The sequence below is a fragment of the Erythrolamprus reginae genome, chromosome 1 (genome assembly GCF_031021105.1).
Source record: "Erythrolamprus reginae isolate rEryReg1 chromosome 1, rEryReg1.hap1, whole genome shotgun sequence".
In the NCBI taxonomy this organism is placed as follows: Eukaryota; Metazoa; Chordata; class Lepidosauria; order Squamata; family Dipsadidae; genus Erythrolamprus; species Erythrolamprus reginae.
Window position 1 is genome coordinate 284459976 of NC_091950.1, and position 19819 is coordinate 284479794.

Below are 19819 nucleotides of genomic sequence, written 5' to 3' on the forward strand. Positions count from 1 at the left end.
ATTATGTTTCCTTCACAATGCAGCAATTTCCCCATCTAATGTCACAGAAGTACAGTATTTAATCTCAGCATTCATAATTCCCAGTCCATGTTTAAGAATTGTTGGAGTTCAGATACAAAGTATCTATAGACTACTGAGTTGGGAAAAACTGTTATAAAAAATTAGAATAGCCACTGATCATATACCTACATATGTAGATTCATCATTAACACATTGGTTAACAATGTGAATTCTGAGCTCGGCCAAAACAAAAGTAAATGGAATTAGAGTGGCAAAATTAAAAGCTCAACGATCTAGTTAAAAATTGAAAGTACAACAGGCCTCTAAGAAGACTAGAAATATTTTCACTTAGTATATACAGATTCTCAATTGCTATTTATTTGTTTGTTTGTTTTTAAACCACCCATCTCCCTCAGAAGAAAAATATCTGAGAAAAGAGTTGTGAATACTACATCTCTGAAATGTAATTTCTTTTTGTGCTTCCCAAATTCAAAATTGTTCATGTGAAACCTCTGGAATGAACATGGGAATGTTTTTGTAGTATCATATAAACCATAATTTCAAAAGATATCTGGAAAAAATATTGCATGAGTTTTAGGATGCATCTGAATTTGTTTCAAATTTTAAAAAAGTATTACTTTTGGGAGTTGTTTTGTTTCAAAATTTCATGGGTGTTGGCCAACAGTCTATCAATTTAAAATGAAAACAATTTTTAATTTCCTGTTTCATTATTGGCCACAAAATATTAAATTCAGCATTATATGTCATCATTCTTTGGTTCCCATTTTTTGATATACCCTATTGAATGCCAAATTTCATAAAAACTTGCTGTGCCCAAAAATGGAAGGATTTTGTGTTTGAAAAAAAATAAAAGTCTTGGCTATCATTAGGATACTTTTAAGTGAAATCATTCCACACTTGGGAAAGTGACAGTCTTTTGGATAAGCAAAATTCCACATACGTAAACTTCCATTACACTGAACTCTGGTTTTTGACAGTTTTATCAGATGCACACCAAATATGCTTAGATAAGTTTCCCGCAAGTACTTTCCCCAACATCTGCATTTTTATCAGAACAAGATATCAACAATCATTCTGCTGAAGCAAACATTTCAAAAATATTCTAGATATTTTGGACACATTGTACTGCTTTAGTAAAATTACAGTAAAGAAGAAATCACTCCATAATTCTGAAAACGTTAATACACTTCTTTTGTGTGAGACAGTAGAGTGAATGAGTGAGTGTGAATGCTTTTGGCACTATCCATATGGAAAGTTATTTATTTATTTTTCCATCTAGATACACTTTCACAGAATAAGGAGTAATTTTTTGTTGTTACTCATTTGACAATGGACTTCTGCAAATATATATGTGTGTGTGAGTGTGAATATGTATATGTATGTGTGTATGTATATGTATGTATGTATGTATAAGTATGTGTATATATGTACATACACATACACAACTACATACATGTAAGACTTGGCATATTCAGTTTTTTTCTCGTGTAAGGTTCAGACTCCTAGCGACGTTTCAACAAGGTCCCACTTGTCATCTTCAGGCTGGTGTCTTTGGCTTTGTTCGTCCGAACACAAAACTGAAGACACTAGCCCGAAGATGATGAGTGGGACCTCATCGAGACAAAATGTCTTCAGATAATACAACATACATGAATGATTTCTTCTCAATACAAGAGAATTCTGGGACTAGTTGGAAATTAAAAGTAAAGATAATCTTCCCTTTAAGAATGAGAGGCCAATGTGTTGTGAACTATTATTTCCAAGAAAAAAAGTAAAAAGTAAAAATTAGAAACATAGAAACATAGAAATTACTCTGTAAATTCTCTCTTCATTTTTATGAAGACAATTCCTTGGATACAAGCTTCAAAAAAAGAAACAGGGCTTAGACTTTTAACTTATTTTCATGTCAAAGCCTTCTGGATGAAATTAATGAACTGAGTTTTTATGTTTCTTTGTTTTGCTAAAAAGTACTGGGCATGCCAGCAAATCGGCTATTACAATTTACACATACAGGATTAGAATAATATTCAAGATGAAATAAGTATCTCTCATTTCAATTCAATATATTTTTCTGGATGTATACATTCCTGAATGTGAATGAGATAAAAAAAATTGTGATTGTGAAATAATATTTTTTTAAAGTTCAACACGAAAAGCCTAGTATTTTTTTTTAATGTTTAATACTATACTCTAGCTTGAATGCTAATTAATTTCAAGCTTTCCCATTATGCTTTCCCTTTCCCATTTGTAACTCTTTTATTTGAAACTCTCTTATTGTTTGAGCAAGTTTAGAAGTGCTGCAGATGAAACACAAATGTAAACAGAGGAAGAAATTGCTATAAATAGGCATTATGATTTGTTGTATCTTTAAAAGATAACACGGAGATAAAAAGTCCAACTAACGTGGATGTTTTAGTGATCTAAATACTGCAAAACAAGATAAGAAAATAGACTGATAAAAGCAAAATGTTGTGATGCGAATTGATGGGGAATAATTAGAACCCACCCACCCTTTGAGGCATACATATATTTTAAGATAATTCATGCCATTGAAAATTAATAATGTTTTCAACCAGAGACCATCAAGTTGCCTAATTATGTGTTGGACTGAAGGTTTATCAGAGTCTTTCCTCACTAGTGGTCTTTAAAACAAATCAACTCTTAATTTACCCTGGTTTACTTGAAAAACAAGATGCAGTCCTGGCTCTAGTCTAGTTAATATCTTGTCTTCTGAGATACTAATTGGTATGAAAATGCAATGTTGTGAATTGGTCACATGAAAATGCCTCCCCTAAAATGTCTAAGAGTGGGAAACACAGTAAAATTCAAGAGATACAGCAGGAACAACTGCTTATTTTTCTGAAAGGCAAAGGTAAGTTTGTTTAAAATATGGGTTATGGTGATGGAGAAACACAAAGATTTCCAGAGCATTATGGTACCAATCATAACTTCAAGTGAAGAAAGGGCATAATTTAAATATATACTAGTATGTTGGTATTTTTATCTGCTTTTGTTTTTTAAATCAGTGCCTTTTTTATGCTTTTAACTATAATTTTGCAACCATGACTGAAAGAGGACCACCCCCTTTAAGGCGAGAGTTAAAATGTGGGAACTATTAAAAAAAACAAACCGAATGCAGAAAAATATTTCAAGAACAGGTATTATTATTTTAGGAGTAAGCATGTTAATTGTTTACATTACAGTGAATAAACAAGCCAAATTTTTAATACTAGTAAAATTGTTTTTATGTTAGTGAAAGAATATAATAAATCTTAAAATAATTAACAAAGAAAACAAAGCAATAAAGGCAAACTTGAATTTATATATTTATTTGTATATTTGAGAGAAGAAACTAGAGTTATTGTTAAGTATTATGAATACAAAGAGAGAACAAAAGTATCCTTTGGCTTAGTAAAATGAATCTGTACCCCTTCAACTTTCATTAGTTCAACAATGAATATAAATTATTCATATGATTTTTATATAAATCCTCATATAAATTTATGAGGAAAAAAATCTTTAGAAATACCATTTTGAGAACATTTAGGAAATATGGTTGATATTACAAATAATTTTCAGCCTATATGAAGGTGAAATAAATTCAGTATAAAATTCTGTTCTACAGACATTTTAGTCCAGATAAAAGAAATAGAATAGTGTAGAATACAGGGATTTTAAAATGTGGTATGCTATATTTTCTAAAACTATCCCATGGTGCTATTATAGTCAATAGAATTAGATCGCTTTGTAAGTATTGTTATTTTTATTTAATTCAATCAACAGGAATTCCATATATAAAGAGATAATTTGACCTCTGCAAAAATATCTATGCAAGATACTGCAAGATGTCCTAATTCCCAACACTATAAAATATTTCTTGAAATATTAAAATTTCATCAAGGTGACATTGATGTAAATGGAAAATGTAAATGTTTGAATAAGCAATTTAATCTGAACTATTTTTAATTTCATATGTTTTGGAACAAGCAAAATTTACTATTTTTTGTATTTTTGAATTGAGAATTATTTCTATATTAAAAACTGTCAGAAGCTTTCAAAATCAATACACTTAAATGCCCACAGCATTTAAGTTTAAGTTAAGTTTAAATTATATAACATTTAATATATCTACAAGCTTACAATAACACTAATATAAACAATATTGTATCAATATCTATCTATTTACAAAAGACACATAATCCCTTGTGATTTATTCAATGTGCAATTATCCCACCATTTCGAAAAACCTTTTTATTCAATCTTGATGGCTAAATAATCAAAACATCTTTCTCCACTTTATAACCCTGACTGGGTAACAATGACATTATTCAAATCTCATTTTTAATATAAACTTTTATATCAAATTTGTTAGTTTTGAATCATTTGGATGTGTATTTTTTCAAATGATCCAGAAGACAGCTACCTGACTTTCTTCCAAATTGATATATTCATTAACAGTGTACTTCCTTAATTCTAAACTACAACATAAATAATAATTAGTTAAGCTTTAATTCAGAGAGGATTTAAGTAAATCTATATACAAGATTTAAAAGTTATAGAAAATTTGCTTTCTATACCTCTCATGAGGTATTATTCATCTCATGTGATTCTCAACCTGCGGGTTGGGACGCTTTTGGGAGGGGTCAATCGACCATTTCACAGAGGTCACCTAAGACCATGAGAAAAGACAAATTTCCCATAGTGTTAGGAACTAAAGCTTCTATTCTGGTGCCTTGGAACATATTTTTACAATCCAACCAATCAGGCGTTTAGAATGGGGGTATCCCTCTGACCTTCCTGCCAATCAAATTAAAGCTTTGTTGAGAGAATTGGCACTAGACTTATGGTTGGGGGTCACCACAAAATGAGGAACTGTATTAAGGGATTCACGGCATTAGAAAGGTTGAGAAACACTGTCATAGAGGCTTGAATACCAGCTGCTTCTGAATAATTTAAACTGATTATAGTAAAATAGTGTTTGATAAGACCACAGCTTTCTTCTAAAAAAGAAATTGAAATCTGAGGCCTCTTTCTCTACTCTTGTTCAAATTAGATGCAGAAATCCCACAGTTTTTCCCAAAATGATTGGAATTACAGTACTATTATTACTCTTTATCTCTTTTTTATTTGATTCTCTTGAGGGTCTCACAGAATCACACTATCTTAAAAATGATTTAATTTTAACTACCTTACAAAGCTGCACTGCCATCTAAAAGATCATTTACAAAAGAATTAAAAATCAGTACGCCGCTTTTCAGCCACAATTAAGCTTGCAGCACTGTCATGAAGAGACAGGTAATCTGTCAATAATAAAAGGGGGGAAAAGAAAACATAATGATAATAATATAAACTTAATAAATATCAAAGTTTCATAAGAGATTTTCCAGAATTATGTAAAGATTTTCCAGATTAGATAATTAAGCAAAATTAGAAAATTTAAATGCAATTTAAAATATTCAATCTACTGTAATATTCAATCTAAACCACATTTCACTTAAAATTGCAAGCTAAAGTAGATTAAGGTAACATACAAAAAGAAAGATTGTATTCTGTATTCTTAAAAAGGCCTTTATGTACCTCCAAAATACAGTATTTTTCTAAGTCCAAGTAGTCACCTATTTCTGAATTTATGAAAATTATCAAAAAATACTCAACTTAAAAATATTTGTATATTATTGTTATTATAAAATATGAGTTGTATTTTAATCATTTTAAAGATACTAATGTTTTAACATGGAAATATCCCTATGGTATATAATATATATTATCAGATGAGCTAGTATCATAACTAAACAATTTGGAGTTTTCAAACAAATAACTAAACTATACAATTCCCTTCCAGTTTTGCAGATATAATGAGCTTCAGCTGTGAAAAGGTAGGTAATAAATCATTATCAGAGTGAATACTGCTCTAATGTTATTCTTTTTGAGTATAGCATAAAGCTCATGGGATATTTGCAAAAATTATTAAATCACGAGATACATTTTCTTTAGTGCACCTATGGTTCCTGTATGATGAGAACACTTATTTTAAGGATTTATAGTTTATGTTTTTACTTTTTTAAAAGATCCACAACCGAAGAGAGAAAGGCAAACTATACTGTTTATTCTTTACTTTCAGTTTTGATATTTTTCATATGCTCAATTTTGTTTCTGTCCAAAGGCCCCAAGAAACATCTGATGGAAACTATTACTAATGTGGGAAAATATGAAAACATTCATTAACAAAGCTCACATAAGTTTTACTAAATCAATCAATGTTTGTTAAGTCCAAAGGTTTATTAATTTATTTTTAAGAGTGGCTGCCTTATGCTAATGTTGCTAAAAAATAAATATATAAAAAAACTCACATGACCCTGGTCATCCAGTTCATTGTTTGTAAGCTTCAGTTTATCAAAGCTAATCACTTGCCGCATCCAGGTCTCTCCTGAGGCAGGTGAATCTGGATGTATGTACACACGGGCAGGCACGGGTGAGTCAGCATTTCCAGCTACCATCCATTTGGAACTATGATAAACATACCTATGGGAGAGATTTATGACATCCACAATGAAAATATTCTTTTGCAAGTTTGCTGTAATATCAGTATACTCTCCCCTTTAGATTTTACTTAATGGTTATTTTATATTGTTTTTAAGCAGGATTTATTATGCATTTTACTTCAAAATTGCTTCAAGATGCTTTGGCATGAAAAACAATATAGTAAATAAATAATTATTATTTTCTTACTTTCTAAGGCTGCCTACTTTCCAAGAGATTCTGGGTGGCTTACAAGGTTAAAAACATCAAAAAACCAAAACACTAGTAAAACCACCACACCAAAGAAAACAGATTAAAAGTCTGCTATGTGCTATTGAATTCAAGCACTGTCTAAGCCCAGTGTTTTCAAGAAGAGTCCTGTCTTAAGGCTTTCCTAAACACAGCAGAACTGGGGCCATGCAAACCTTGGGGGGAATGGGGAGTGGAATTCTGTTCCAGAAAGTCAGGCACAGCAACATATTTGGGGAGTCAGCATTACTTTTTTACCGTAAAGAAAAATACAGCTATTATATAATTTAAATTTAGTGGTCATATTTTAATAAAACAGGTTGAATTATTGAATAAATTAAGTCAGTATTTTTCTATCAGTAAATTGAACTATAGATAGAAATTTTTGTTCCAAATCCCTCATCAATTAAAGCAATTCAAAAATAATTTGAATAAACAAAGACTTTGCTTGGAAAAGCAAAACAATCAGGTTTGTTATCTTACAAAGTGAAAATATGTCCTTAGTACAGGGATAAACTATGTGTTATGTAAGAGTTAATACCAGGTAAAGGTGTTAAAACTGCAACCCACAGAAAGACTTTTGTTAATGGGAAAGACTTTTGACCCAGCAATGCATGGTGAATGAGAAGGGAGGACAGAGACAGCTTTTATCAATGCTTCCTTCTCCTTGCAATCCAACAATACAGTACCTTTATTTCACAACAGACTGTACTGAATTATCCACCAATTCACCACAGTAAAATATGATGATAGCCATTAATCTGTGTGGCTTTAAAAGAAGATTCATGAAGGTAAGACTATCATAGACTTATTAGTTTTGAACAAAGTTGAGGCAAAAAGCTTCCAGATAGCAGATACAAAGTACCATGGCATGTCTTTTTCATGCTTGTAAATGCAGAAAAGCATCCATTATTGAGAAATGAAATATTAGATTAAGGTGGATTTTGACCTAATCCAGAGGGATGAAAGTTGAAAGGGTTGAACAGGAAAAATAAATCAGCAAAATCAATATCCCTTCTTTCTGCCAAGAAAACAGATTCATCAACTCAACAATCAGAAACAATAGATGCAAAGTATCTATCTATAGTAGAACCTATGGTCTCAACCATAATTTGTTCCATAACTTTGATCGCAAACCGATTTAGTCATGACCCGAACCTAATTTTGGAAATATGACACGTACCCAAAAAAGAAAAAAAATGGCACAGAAGGAGAAATCAGCCACAAATAATTGTGAATTTTTTGGTCGGAACCCGATTTGGTCAAAACCCACTAAATTTATTTATTTATATGTTCTATTTCTAAATTGGCTCTGGGTGGTATATCGAAACATTAAATCTATATTTAGAACATTTCTTACCATACAGTTAAGTAATCATTTAGCAGAAAGTTTATTCATAATACATTCTTATTTTTAGTCATTAACATTCTTATTTCTGTGCAGAATTAAATAAAAACGAGAAATTATCTGCATGAGTTATAACTTTAAGTTTCACTAAAGCTAGTAGTAAAAAATAAATATTTTAAACATTAAATTAAAAATTAGGTTGTTTTAGAAATATAGCTTTTTATATAACACCTGCAAACATATTTGCATTCCTGATGAATGGAACAATCTTAAGCAAAGAAATCCTATTGAATAAGATTTAGAAAATGTATTTAAGATCCACAATTGAAGATGATCAAGTGCAATTCAGATTCATAAAAATGTTTTATTAATCTGTCTTTAATTATATTTATTTGACCCTTATATAACTGAAGTTTCTTAGCTGTTTTAATAAATGACATAGTAATAATAGTAATAATAATAATAACAATAATGATGATGATAATGGTGGTGGTGATGATGATGATAAATAATACTAAATTATTATCACAATATTATGCACTAGAATCAATTAGGATGACATTTCAGAACATATGAAATGCAGAACTGTGCTATTTTTATAAATCCAAAAGGTAAATCAGGGTTGGAGAAAGGAGAATATAAGGATGTTGTATATATTATATTATTAAATAATTTGGATTTAAAAAAAAACAACAACACATTTTCAAACAATGGTTTAAACGTACTTCCAATAAACCACAATCTCTTCCTCAGAAAAATGAATGTGTAAAACCCACCTAATTTTATAGCAAAGATTGTAATTTTCCTTCCTACAAATGTAGGAATTCTTATGGGAATTGCAGATATATACCACCTTGGCAAAGATTTATAAGACTGAAATCTTAAATTAGCATAACTAATAAATGTTAATGACAGCCATTCAGTGATCGCAAACAATTGCACAGAAATAACAGCAAATATTAAATAACTGAACCAAACTTTTCAAGTATTTTCTATACAGTACTATCATTTGTTGTAACTTTGAACAGTCACGAAGCAACCAGTTGAAAGTTAAAGACAACTGATAAACAGCCCAGTCATCCAACAAACAGATTTCATAGCTAAAGTGAAATTAAAATTCAGTCTCCTGCTATCTACCCTGGATTTTCAATATTAAAAACCAGAAAAAAATATTAATTCTATGTAATTTAATTATGTATCCAATATGGTTAATAGTTATATTCCTTGATTTAAAAACAATTTAAAATTAGTACAATGACATGAACATTATTAAATGAAATAAAGGTTTAAATGCAGAGGAGCAAAAGAGACATAACTTTTTGAATGAAATCAAATATTGGCTTGAATAAAATTATTTTTGCATGTTAGCAGAAAGCTACCAACCAGTTTTTGTTCATCTGTGATTTCCAAATATGGTACAAACCATTCAAAAAGACTCTCCAATTTACACCAATGTGTATAAAACTTGGAGGAGATAGAGAAGGAGCCTAGTTGGAAGAATCTGACAGTTGGGCAGTTCATCTCACAGAAGACAATTCTTCAATAAACCTATCTTAGATATGAATTTATAACAAACATTCTGAATTCTACTCATAAACAAACTACCAGTCATATATTGTAGTCAAAAAGTTACACTCTTTCTATAACTAGTCTAAGTATATACAGCCTGGCTGTGGCATTTTAAGTTAGCTGAAATTTCCAATCTTCAAAAGCAACCTTACATAGTATGGAAGTGATCTAATCCAGATGTAACCAGTGTCTTACCAGTGCCGATTCCGACACATTAAGCAGGCATATTTGGAGCTGAACAAACAACTCCCATGAAAAGGAAGTATCCAAACTGATTACCTCAGGGACCGCCTTCTGCTGCACAAATCCCAGCGACCAGTTAGGTCCCACAGAGTGGGTCTTCTCCGGGTCCCGTCAACAAAACAATGTCACTTGGCGGGGCCCAGGGGAAGAGCCTTCTCTGTGGTGGCCCCGGCCCTCTGGAACCAACTCCCCCCAGAGATTAGAATTGCCCCCACCCTCCTTGCCTTTTGAAAGCTGCTTAAAACCCACTTCTGCTGCCAGGCATGGGGGAACTGAGATACACTTCCCCCTAGGACTTTACAATTTTATGCATGGTATGTCTGTATGTATGATTGGTTTTTATATAATGGGTTTTTAACTGTTTTTAGTATTGGATTTTGTTCTACTGTATACTGCTTATTGCTGTTGTTAGCCGCCCCGAGTCTGCGGAGAGGGGCGGCATCCAAATCAAATCAAATCAATCAATAAATAAAATCTACAGATATCCCCAAACTAAGTATCTGGACCCCAATTTGCTTATCTTTTTACAAGCCAAGAGCAACTAGATGCTTTCATTTTGTTTGTTCTCATCCAATCCATACCAAACTGTATTTCAAAAAAATCAACATTATCTTTGGATTATGACAGATAGGACTAGGAATCATCCAATTTTTGGTAACACCAAGATGAAAAGCAAGGGACAATCATCAAAAGGAAACTATGCTGTTTAAAACTGATAAAGGTTTAAAGAGGATTACAAAAAAACTCATTCTCCTATCAAATGCTCAATGGAAGGGCATTACTAAAACAGTTAAAATAATTTCAATTTCATAATAACCATCAACCCATGTTCAAGTGACCCTCAGTAAGTTGTACAATATTCTCAAGGAGGCAAATGTATATGGCATGCCATTATATGCTCCTAAACATGTTTTATTAAAATCTGGAAATCACACAACAAAATGGGATTCAAGGCTAGCTTCTTTCTATTAATTAGAATATGATAGAACCATTCAAGAATACATGTGATGTATGTTAATTTTCCCAGAATTGTATTCATTTCTTTGGGCTATATAAACTGAAAAATATCCATCAAAATTGGAGAACACCATTAATGATAGTATTTGAATGTAATGGATATGAATGAATTTATCTGCAAAATCCTTTGCTTAACTGGATGTAATGAGTCAGTTTTATTATTTCTTAGCCCAAATATAAATCTATGTATACCAACAAAGGGTCCATTACTTAACTAGCACACATACTATGATAATAGAGAAGAAAATTATATTTGTTCCATTTCTCTTTTGAAATATTTTTAAAATAGGTTTCTGTTCTACATTCTGTCAAACTTTCTCAAGTATTCTATTAATGTCTCTTCAACTTTCATTTTAATTTAAAAATACAATCTAATCTTATCTATCTCAGGACATTTGTTTAACTTCATGAAGTATACACAAGAATAATTGAACAACTATTTTTGCTACACCTTTGCTACTGGAGATTGCGTGAAAATCAACTGCTATACAGTACATATACCCTAACAAAGAAATACCCAAGGACTACCAATATGGTGTGGAATAATCATAATTCCATTATGGGTATGTAGACTGTATTCTGTCTAGTAAAACATATGCAAAAATATCCCATCTTGAATTTATTTGTTTATTTATTGAATTTATAGGCCGCCCTTCTCCTAGCAGATTCAGGGCGGCTTACAAGAATAAAATATTAACAAATTCAAGGCAGATCTAGAGTATTCAAATTGCTGAGCATTTCTTCCATTTCCTTCTCTTTTTAAGACCAGGTATAAGCTTTAAAGACATGCTTTATCATAACTGATTCATGAAGCAACTCCACCCCATTACTTTTTTATGGCTTAAGCAAAACAAGTACATTTCTTCTTTTAGCTTTTGTACTCACATCCAGGATTTCCATTAGCTGGAAGAGGTTTCTGGTACTGTCCCTAGAACTAATCAAATGTCAAGATCTCAATAAGGCATACCACATCACCTTTGCCTCTTGATTAGGTAAAGACCATTACATTCAAATACTATCATTAATGGTGTTCTCCAATTTTGATGGATATTTTTCAGTTTATATAGCCCAAAGAAATGAATACAATTCTGGGAAAATTAACATACATCACATGTATTCTTGAATGGTTCTATCATATTCTAATTAGGTAAAGACATAGGTAAAGACATTAGGTAAAGACATAGTTTCCACAGCAAATAGACAAATTACAGCTGCCTTTTATACTTGTAATTTTAGCCACTGAGTAGTTCCGTATTCATGCAGTGTTATTCTTAATTAGGCTAGCAAAGTGATTTGCACACAGTAAACACAATCCACTTCATTTCAGTCTTACTAAAAACTGTGGTTTACAAGAGAAAAAAAATTGATAACAAACCAAATGTATAATGCAACTCAAACACAAAAAAAAAACAATCACCAACTTTGGGATTGTTCATGGGTGAAAAGAAGATAGGAATTTGGAAGGGAATTAAGCACAATCTTTGCTATTTTCCAAATAAAAGATATTTCCCTCATTCCATGTATTAAATATTAATGCTACTTTACCTGTATCTTTTGTTGTCTACAGGGACAATATCCATAGCAATGTAATACTGCTGATGAGGATCTAGGCCTGAAATTTTCACTCGCATTGCAGGAAACATCCGTCTGAATAAAGAAAGAGTATTTAATAAAAAACAGATTTGGACACAAAATCAGGAACATGATTGAAGTAAAAGCCTCAACTCTTTCTCATTTAAAGTTATCTGAAAGATATTTTCCCCTCCCTTTTTATATCATCAGAGCCAATTCATTCACTAAACAACCCTCATATTATGTCTCAACAACTTTTACATGTACAGTATTTTATTCGTTAGTGACATTCCTTCAAAGAACACATTCAACTGCACATAAGTATACGTAGATGTGAATTAGCAAGTTATTTTTGCTTTCTTTTAAAACTATTATCCCAGGCTGAGCAGCCACTCAGAAATCTGATGCTCAAAAATATTTTCTCAAAAGTAGATATGGCTCATTTTCATATCTTAGAGCCCTGAATGTAAATAGACTTTCCCTCTACCATTACATGCATACATACATGCATGCACACCCTAATTGATATGTAAACAGATGATGAAAACTACCAGTTGTCATGGGAAAAGAAGATCACTTGCCTTTATCACTTACAATTAACATAGTGAGAGGTTATAGTATGTCACCTTTTCAGCAGTGAATGCATGTTACAGAAACAATAAGCATAGTTTTAGAGGTGAATTTTTCAGGACAGGGTTATACTACTTATAATGTTTGGGGACGGGATATGTATCCACAAGTGTGAATATCTTCAAATCATGGTTACATTTGAATTACCTGTATATACATATACTGTATTATATAGAAACATATTTATCCATAAAGGCACAATTCTAAATTTGTATTTAGAAATAAATTCCAAAAATGCAAATGGAATTTACTTCTGTATAAACTCAATTATGAATTATTTCCCCCACTTTTTAAGTAAAAAGAATTAAATATAGTATTTTATAGGTATTATAAATGTATTTATATTTCTAAACTGCCCATCACCCTGAAAGAGGAAAATTAATTCCAAAATTATTTCATTAAAAGAAAAATTAACAGCAATTTTGTTACTGTCTAAATGAAATTTATGAAGTACAGTACTGTACTATATTTCTCAAATTAGTTCTTGAGTTTAAACTGTCTTAGCTTTAAAGGAATTCATAACAAAGAAATAGTATCTTTTTATTTTCATAGAGAGCATAAAGTTTCATTTTCCTAAAATTCTGTTTTTTTTCTAAAAAATAATGAAATCTAAATTACTTTGTAAAAATAATAAAATTGTTAACATGTTTTTAAAAACCAACAAGCAAAACTAACCATTTTTAATCTGTAAGATAAAGAAAATTTGACAGGAAAATTGTTAAACCAAGTGTTATCTTGTGTTTTTTAATACTACATTTCAATAATTAATAAAGCCTCTCTGAAAATGAAGAAGGTAACATATGGTTTCAATCAAATTTGTTTGTCATTTTTAATACATTCAGATACATTTCTACCATGCAGATTTTTATCAGATTGTATACATTCTTTAGAAAATAAAAAAAGGTTATTATTAGGAAAATGTAGTTTTATTAAAATAATGGACAGGAAACCTACCATTGCTCACATTCTGCATCATTTATCATTCTCTAATGGCCTCTCCAGCTTCATTATTTGTTAAATTATTTTCACATATCAGCAATTTAAATCCATATGCACCATTCTTAAATATTATTACATCTTAAGAGATAATTTAAACTTCCAACTTGTTTATCTTTAATTAGCATAGTGGTGAAAGTTTGAACATGAAAAATACTTTAGACAATACAAATTATCTGAAGCAGAAAACCAAAGGCAATCAATAATCTCTCCTGAATATTTTGCTTCTGATCTAATCTTCTGATTTTCTATCAGAAAACATCTAGAGAAATTTTATTCAGACTTCAGGATGCTAGAAATGGTAAGTGAAATATTTTCACTATTATGAACAAAAAATAGGTGCAACAAAGAATAAAATTTCAAGCCATACCTATTATACTTTTTAAAAAAAAAACAGACTGATCAATATTGATAATAAACAATTCCAAACCAATAGCCTTTCCAAAGAATATACTGAAGATCAGTGAGTAGGAGGAGGGAATAACATCATTTTAAGACTGTTACTAAAACTGCCCGTTTTAAAATACACTGCTCAAAAAAATAAAGGGAACACTTAAACAACACAATATAACTCCAAGTAAATCAAACTTCTGTGAAATGAAACTGTCCACTTAGGAAGCAACACTGAGTGACAATCAATTTCACATGCTGTTGTGCACATTCAACTTTGTACAGAACAAAGTATTCAATGAGAATATTTCATTCATTCAGATCTAGGATGTGTTATTTGAATGTTCCCTTTATTCTTTTGAGCAGTATATATCTCTAAGTCTGGCAATATAGGAACATCATAATTAGCTCAAACGATTTACATATACTGTAATCCTTGTAATTCTGAATATATGCGCCTGGAGACAGTTTGCCTTTCGATTTGGTTTATCATTCCAAAACATATTCTGACTTCAAGATTTAGCTCCAAATCAAAACCGAGGGGATGGAAGAGCGCTTTATAGTTAACGTTAAAAACACTCCGCGCGATGGTTATTCCGTGTGTATTTGAAAACCCACCCACCAGCAAAATACGTTGGGGTGGAATGAGATCGGTTCTGTGATTGAATGTAAACCACCATATTCTAAGGGAACATAATTCGACCGTAAAACCTTCTACCCAAAGGGAAATTCCATTTCTGAATGTCGGAGCTGGGCGACTTCTTAGATTTAGCGGCACTGCCGTTGTTTTTGTTTTACCCCCATCCACTGAGTCGGACGGCTCGCCCTGCCTTTACCTTCCCGCCTTGGTAATAATCATCTCGGTGCCGATCTCGTGGAAACGTTTCCAGAGCTCCGCGCCTTGCAGGTCCACCCGAGGCACTTGCGGGGTAAGTAAAGGCGAGACAGCCTTGGAGGGGCCTGCAGGAGTCAGAGGGGGCGACGTACCGTTTAAGAAACTCTCTTCACACCCACCTGTAGTAATGCAAAACGGGGGGGGGGGGGGGGAAGGGGGGAGAGATGAGAGGACGGTTAGGGCAATTCAAGCGGCCTAAAAAGCCTAACCCGAAAAGAGGCGACTAACGGTCTAAGCTACCTCTAAGCTCCCATGTGGGGAAGGGTGAATAATAATAATAATAATAATAATAATAATAATAATAATAATAATAATAATAATAATAATAATAATAATAATAAAAAATTAATAATAATAAAAACACCACAGAAACCACAATCCCGAAACCAACGCTTGTTTTTATTCAATGGGAAAAGGCGCCCGCCCGAAGCGCAACTCGCCTGTTCTTTTCCTGTCAACTGTCCCACGCATCAGTGCGCACGTGCCTCCTTTTCGTCCTCTTACCCACCCACCCCGCTTATTTTTTGGTATGGCCATATAGGCTCCTCGAGCCTAAATTTCACGCGGGTGTTTGTAAGCGGGCAACAATGGGGGGGGGGGGAGAAGACAAGCGAAGTGAAAGCCTCGGAAGAAAAAAAATATCACTGGGAAAAAGCGGGAATTCGTTCCCTCCCCCCCACCGCGAGCGTTCCTATGCATTAAAAAAAAATAGCGCGAGGCCCACCCGGGTTGGCGAGATGCATATAAAGAGCCGGCGCTGCTCGTGCGATCTGTAGTCTCGCGCTTCCTTGCAGCAAAAAAAAAAAAAAAAAAAGGCGTCGGAGGCTTAAACGTCAATTAGGGGGCCGCTTCCTGGCAATCATAAATCGCCTTTCAAACCAGAAGCGGTCTGGTTGGTTTCACATTCGCTCTCTCTCTTTTTTTAAACGGTTATTATCGGCGGCCGTCCCTTTTGCAGGGACGGCCATTTGAACTGAAGTCTGCCTCAATTTAAGGAAAGATAACTGGCCATGCTGTATGCTTTACAATGTCTTCATTGCGGGCTTTTTTTGGGGGGGGGATGGATGGATGGATTGGAAGCTGATTTTGGAGTCTGTAGGCCCCAAATCCTACTTAAAAGGCGGTAGAATGGAAGTATTAACTGAAATCCAGACCCTTCCTTTCTGCACTGATTTGTATCTAGTACCAGGCGCGCAAGGCCACCCTGGGTGTATTGACTTAGAAATAAATTGAGACAACAAGAGAGCCTTGGTATTATTTCATTTTCGGGTGTATTTCAAAATAAAGGTTTGTGGGTTTTAGGCCTCTATCAGATGCGCCCACAAAAACATCACAAAATAAGCAAAAGCACCAAAATGAACTTTGGTTATCTTGCAGGGAGAGAATACATCTGGTATTTGCCCAAAATGAATTTAGCAATCCAAGCCAAAATAAATTTGAAAATAAATCTGTAAATTTCAATTAGCTTAAATACCAAATTCATGTTTGTAAGAAAACCTTTGGCCACCCATATTTTCTTTCACTTGGAGGAAAGTATATAATACCGTATTTAATCAATTTAAAGGGTAGAAACTAAAATATATATTCAGTGTATTGTGATTTGCATAACTGAATTGGATCATTGTTAAATCCACTGCAGCTGTTGGGAAAGTTAAAATATTAACATCTATATTTTTGAAGTACTGTAACTATCCAGAAAAAAAAATTGATTTCATTGTCATAAATAACATTTCAGTCCAATTAAAAGTTGAAATGCAGTAAAGATTATCTGGTTAAAAATGCATCTCATCCATGTTTAAGTTAATATAAATCATGTTTTACTGGCGATTTACAGTAAATGGAATTATTCTTAGAAATCAAAATTTATCTATTTATTATTTATTTATTAATTGGATTTCTATGCTACCCCTCTAAGAATGTAATGTCTGTCCACAAAATGGAAAGATCTTGTTTAATATTGAAATCGCTCAGATTTCAAATCGTGTGCAATTCATCTGAGAAACTCCTAAGTGAATTACAGTCCTTAGACATGTCTATGGGGTATTGAATGGGAGCTTATTCCCATTTAGTTCAATTCACCACCAGATACGTTTTGAAGATTGCAGCCTAAAAACCCTACCCAGTCAGTAGTGATAAGATAATTCTTTCCCGGGCTCTGTTATGCAAACCATGTAAGAATTGATAAGATACTAAGCTTAGACAAGAATTGATAAGATACAGTACTAAGCTTAGACAGTATAAAGCCTTCCATAGCTTAGCACTGTGGGCCAAAATATCAAGTTTGGTTATGTCTGTATTATACAAATTCAAAGCAAATGAGTTCCTCTTTAGGGTAAAGGCAACCCCCTTTTAGTCTCTCTTATTTCCAACTGAACTTATGCCTTTTCCCTTTAACATTACAAAGCTCCTTGATTTCCCCTTCCATTGGGGAAAAGAAATTTACAAAGCAGTGGTTCTGGAGCTGCAACATGCTAGTCGGGAGGAGAAGTGCGGCATACAAATGTGACAAAATAAATGAAATAAATAGTATATACTCAGTTGGGGCAAATCCCACAGAAACCAATTTCTTCCAGAAACAAAAAAAAACCAGACTAAAAATCACACTTTTCATTGTTAGTGTGTTGTTAGCACTTTACTATTGCTATTAGTAAAGACTGAACAGAGCATTGGAACTTTGCCAGGTTACTTATACAGTATACGTGTGTGTGTGTGTGTGTGTGTGTGTGTGTGTGTGTGTGTGTGTGTATATAGTGTGTGTGTGTGTATACTGTACGTATGTGTATATATACAGTATATATATATATATATATATATACACACACAGTATATATACACATACACATACTACATATATATATACTGTACATACTGTCACGTTTTTGCTGAATTTGTATGTATATATATATACTGTATATATACTGTATATACTGTGTGTGTGTATATATATATATATATATATATATGTCACATGTTTTTTGCTGAATTTGAAAATTAAAATTATATATATATATTGTATATATACTCTGTATATATATACTGTACATACTATCACGTTTTTGCTGAATTTGAAATTGAATTTGAAAATTAAGTGTTCGACAGAAAACACACACACATATACATACATGCATGCATACATACATGCACACACACATACATATACATACAGTATATGTAAAATATATGGCCGAAATAGATCTATCCAAGTCTCCCTTAATTTTCAAATTCGGCAAAAAAATATGTCACACACACTCACATATAAAATGCAGGAGATATACATATATATACAGTACTGCATTTTCTCCTACGACCAGATCCTGTCGATGCTTCTGAAAACCGCAGGACAGCTCGGTTATGATTTATTCAGGGTAAACTGAAGGGAAAGGATAGGCCGCTGAGCCAAGTTACGACCACCTTCTCTCGGTCCGAGAAGAGACGTCAGCCTGGGGATTGGGACCGTTGGGAGTCTTTTTGGAGGGAAAACGTCCCCGTTTTTTCAGTTATGACCAGGCAAAGAAAATTGGGGGGGGGGGGGAGTCTTTCTTAAGAGGGCTGTGGAAGCAAGAGGACGCATGCACTTACCGGGAGATACCTCCCGGACGCCACAGCTCTTCGCTGCTTCAGGCGCGGCCGAGCAGGTCTCAGCGCCTGAGGGGGAAGCGGCGCTCTGCCCGGCGCCTTCGCCGCAGTCCGTGTCGTAGCTATTCCCGCCTTCGGACGGCGTCTCTTCCCCGTTGGCTCCAGTTAGCTTCCGTCGCTTCTGCGGCTGTTGTTGCGCTTGCCGCGGCGGCGGCGGCGGCGGCTGCTGTTGTTTCTCGGCTCCGATCAACGCCTCCACGGAGAACGCGTGAGCCTTGAGGCTCAGCACGGTGCAGGGCGAGGCTCTCCGCTTCTCGGCCATGTCGAAGCGGCCAAGTGGAAGCCTCCCGCTTTTTCTCTCTCGCCCCCGCCGGCTGCTTGGCTCTCCCAGGCCTCGCCGCTCGGCTTCCACTTTCTAGCAGCCGGGTGAAGCGGGTCGCCGCCGGGCGCTGCCCCCTCCTCTCCTTCCCTTGGCAAGCCCAGGCGGTCCCCGTCTGCCAAAGCGTTGCTGCTCGTCCTCCCTTCTTCTTCCTCCTCCTCCCGCAAGCTCTGCCTCGTCTGAGGGGCCGAGCGGCTCTGACATGGGTAACAAACGCTCTGCGGACGCAAATTGGGGCTCGGGATTGAAATTTGTTGCCTTGATCTGTCAGCACTTCCAGGCGGGAGGCCGGTGGGAAGAATTCGCTCATTAGTGTCAGTGAAGTGGCTGGGATGGGGGGCGGAGCCCGGCGAGGAGGAGACGGGACTTCAATCAAGAGGAGACTTTGGCCAATCAGAAATTAGGAATAGCCTTG

At 34.0% G+C, this 19819-nt stretch overlaps 1 protein-coding gene across 3 annotated transcripts in view; it reads right to left on the bottom strand.

The window, feature by feature from the left end:
- The window catches only part of TBX18 (T-box transcription factor 18), a 41324-nt gene extending 21594 nt beyond the window's left edge, over nt 1–19730 (bottom strand). Inside the window, exons 1-4 of one of the 3 annotated variants that reach the window (XM_070733153.1) lie at nt 19029–19730; nt 15391–15568; nt 12512–12613; nt 6372–6543 (exon numbers count right to left, since the gene is read on the bottom strand). In XM_070733153.1, the coding sequence (XP_070589254.1) occupies nt 6372–6543; nt 12512–12613; nt 15391–15568; nt 19029–19347 (771 nt within the window). In that variant the 5' untranslated portion in view covers nt 19348–19730. Of the gene's footprint in view, nt 1–6371; nt 6544–12511; nt 12614–15390; nt 15569–15889; nt 16128–16173; nt 16259–19028 lie in introns of those variants that run through there. The other 2 variants (XM_070733155.1, XM_070733154.1) reach the window with 2 other exon arrangements.
- Nucleotides 19731–19819: the final 89 nt, after the last annotated feature.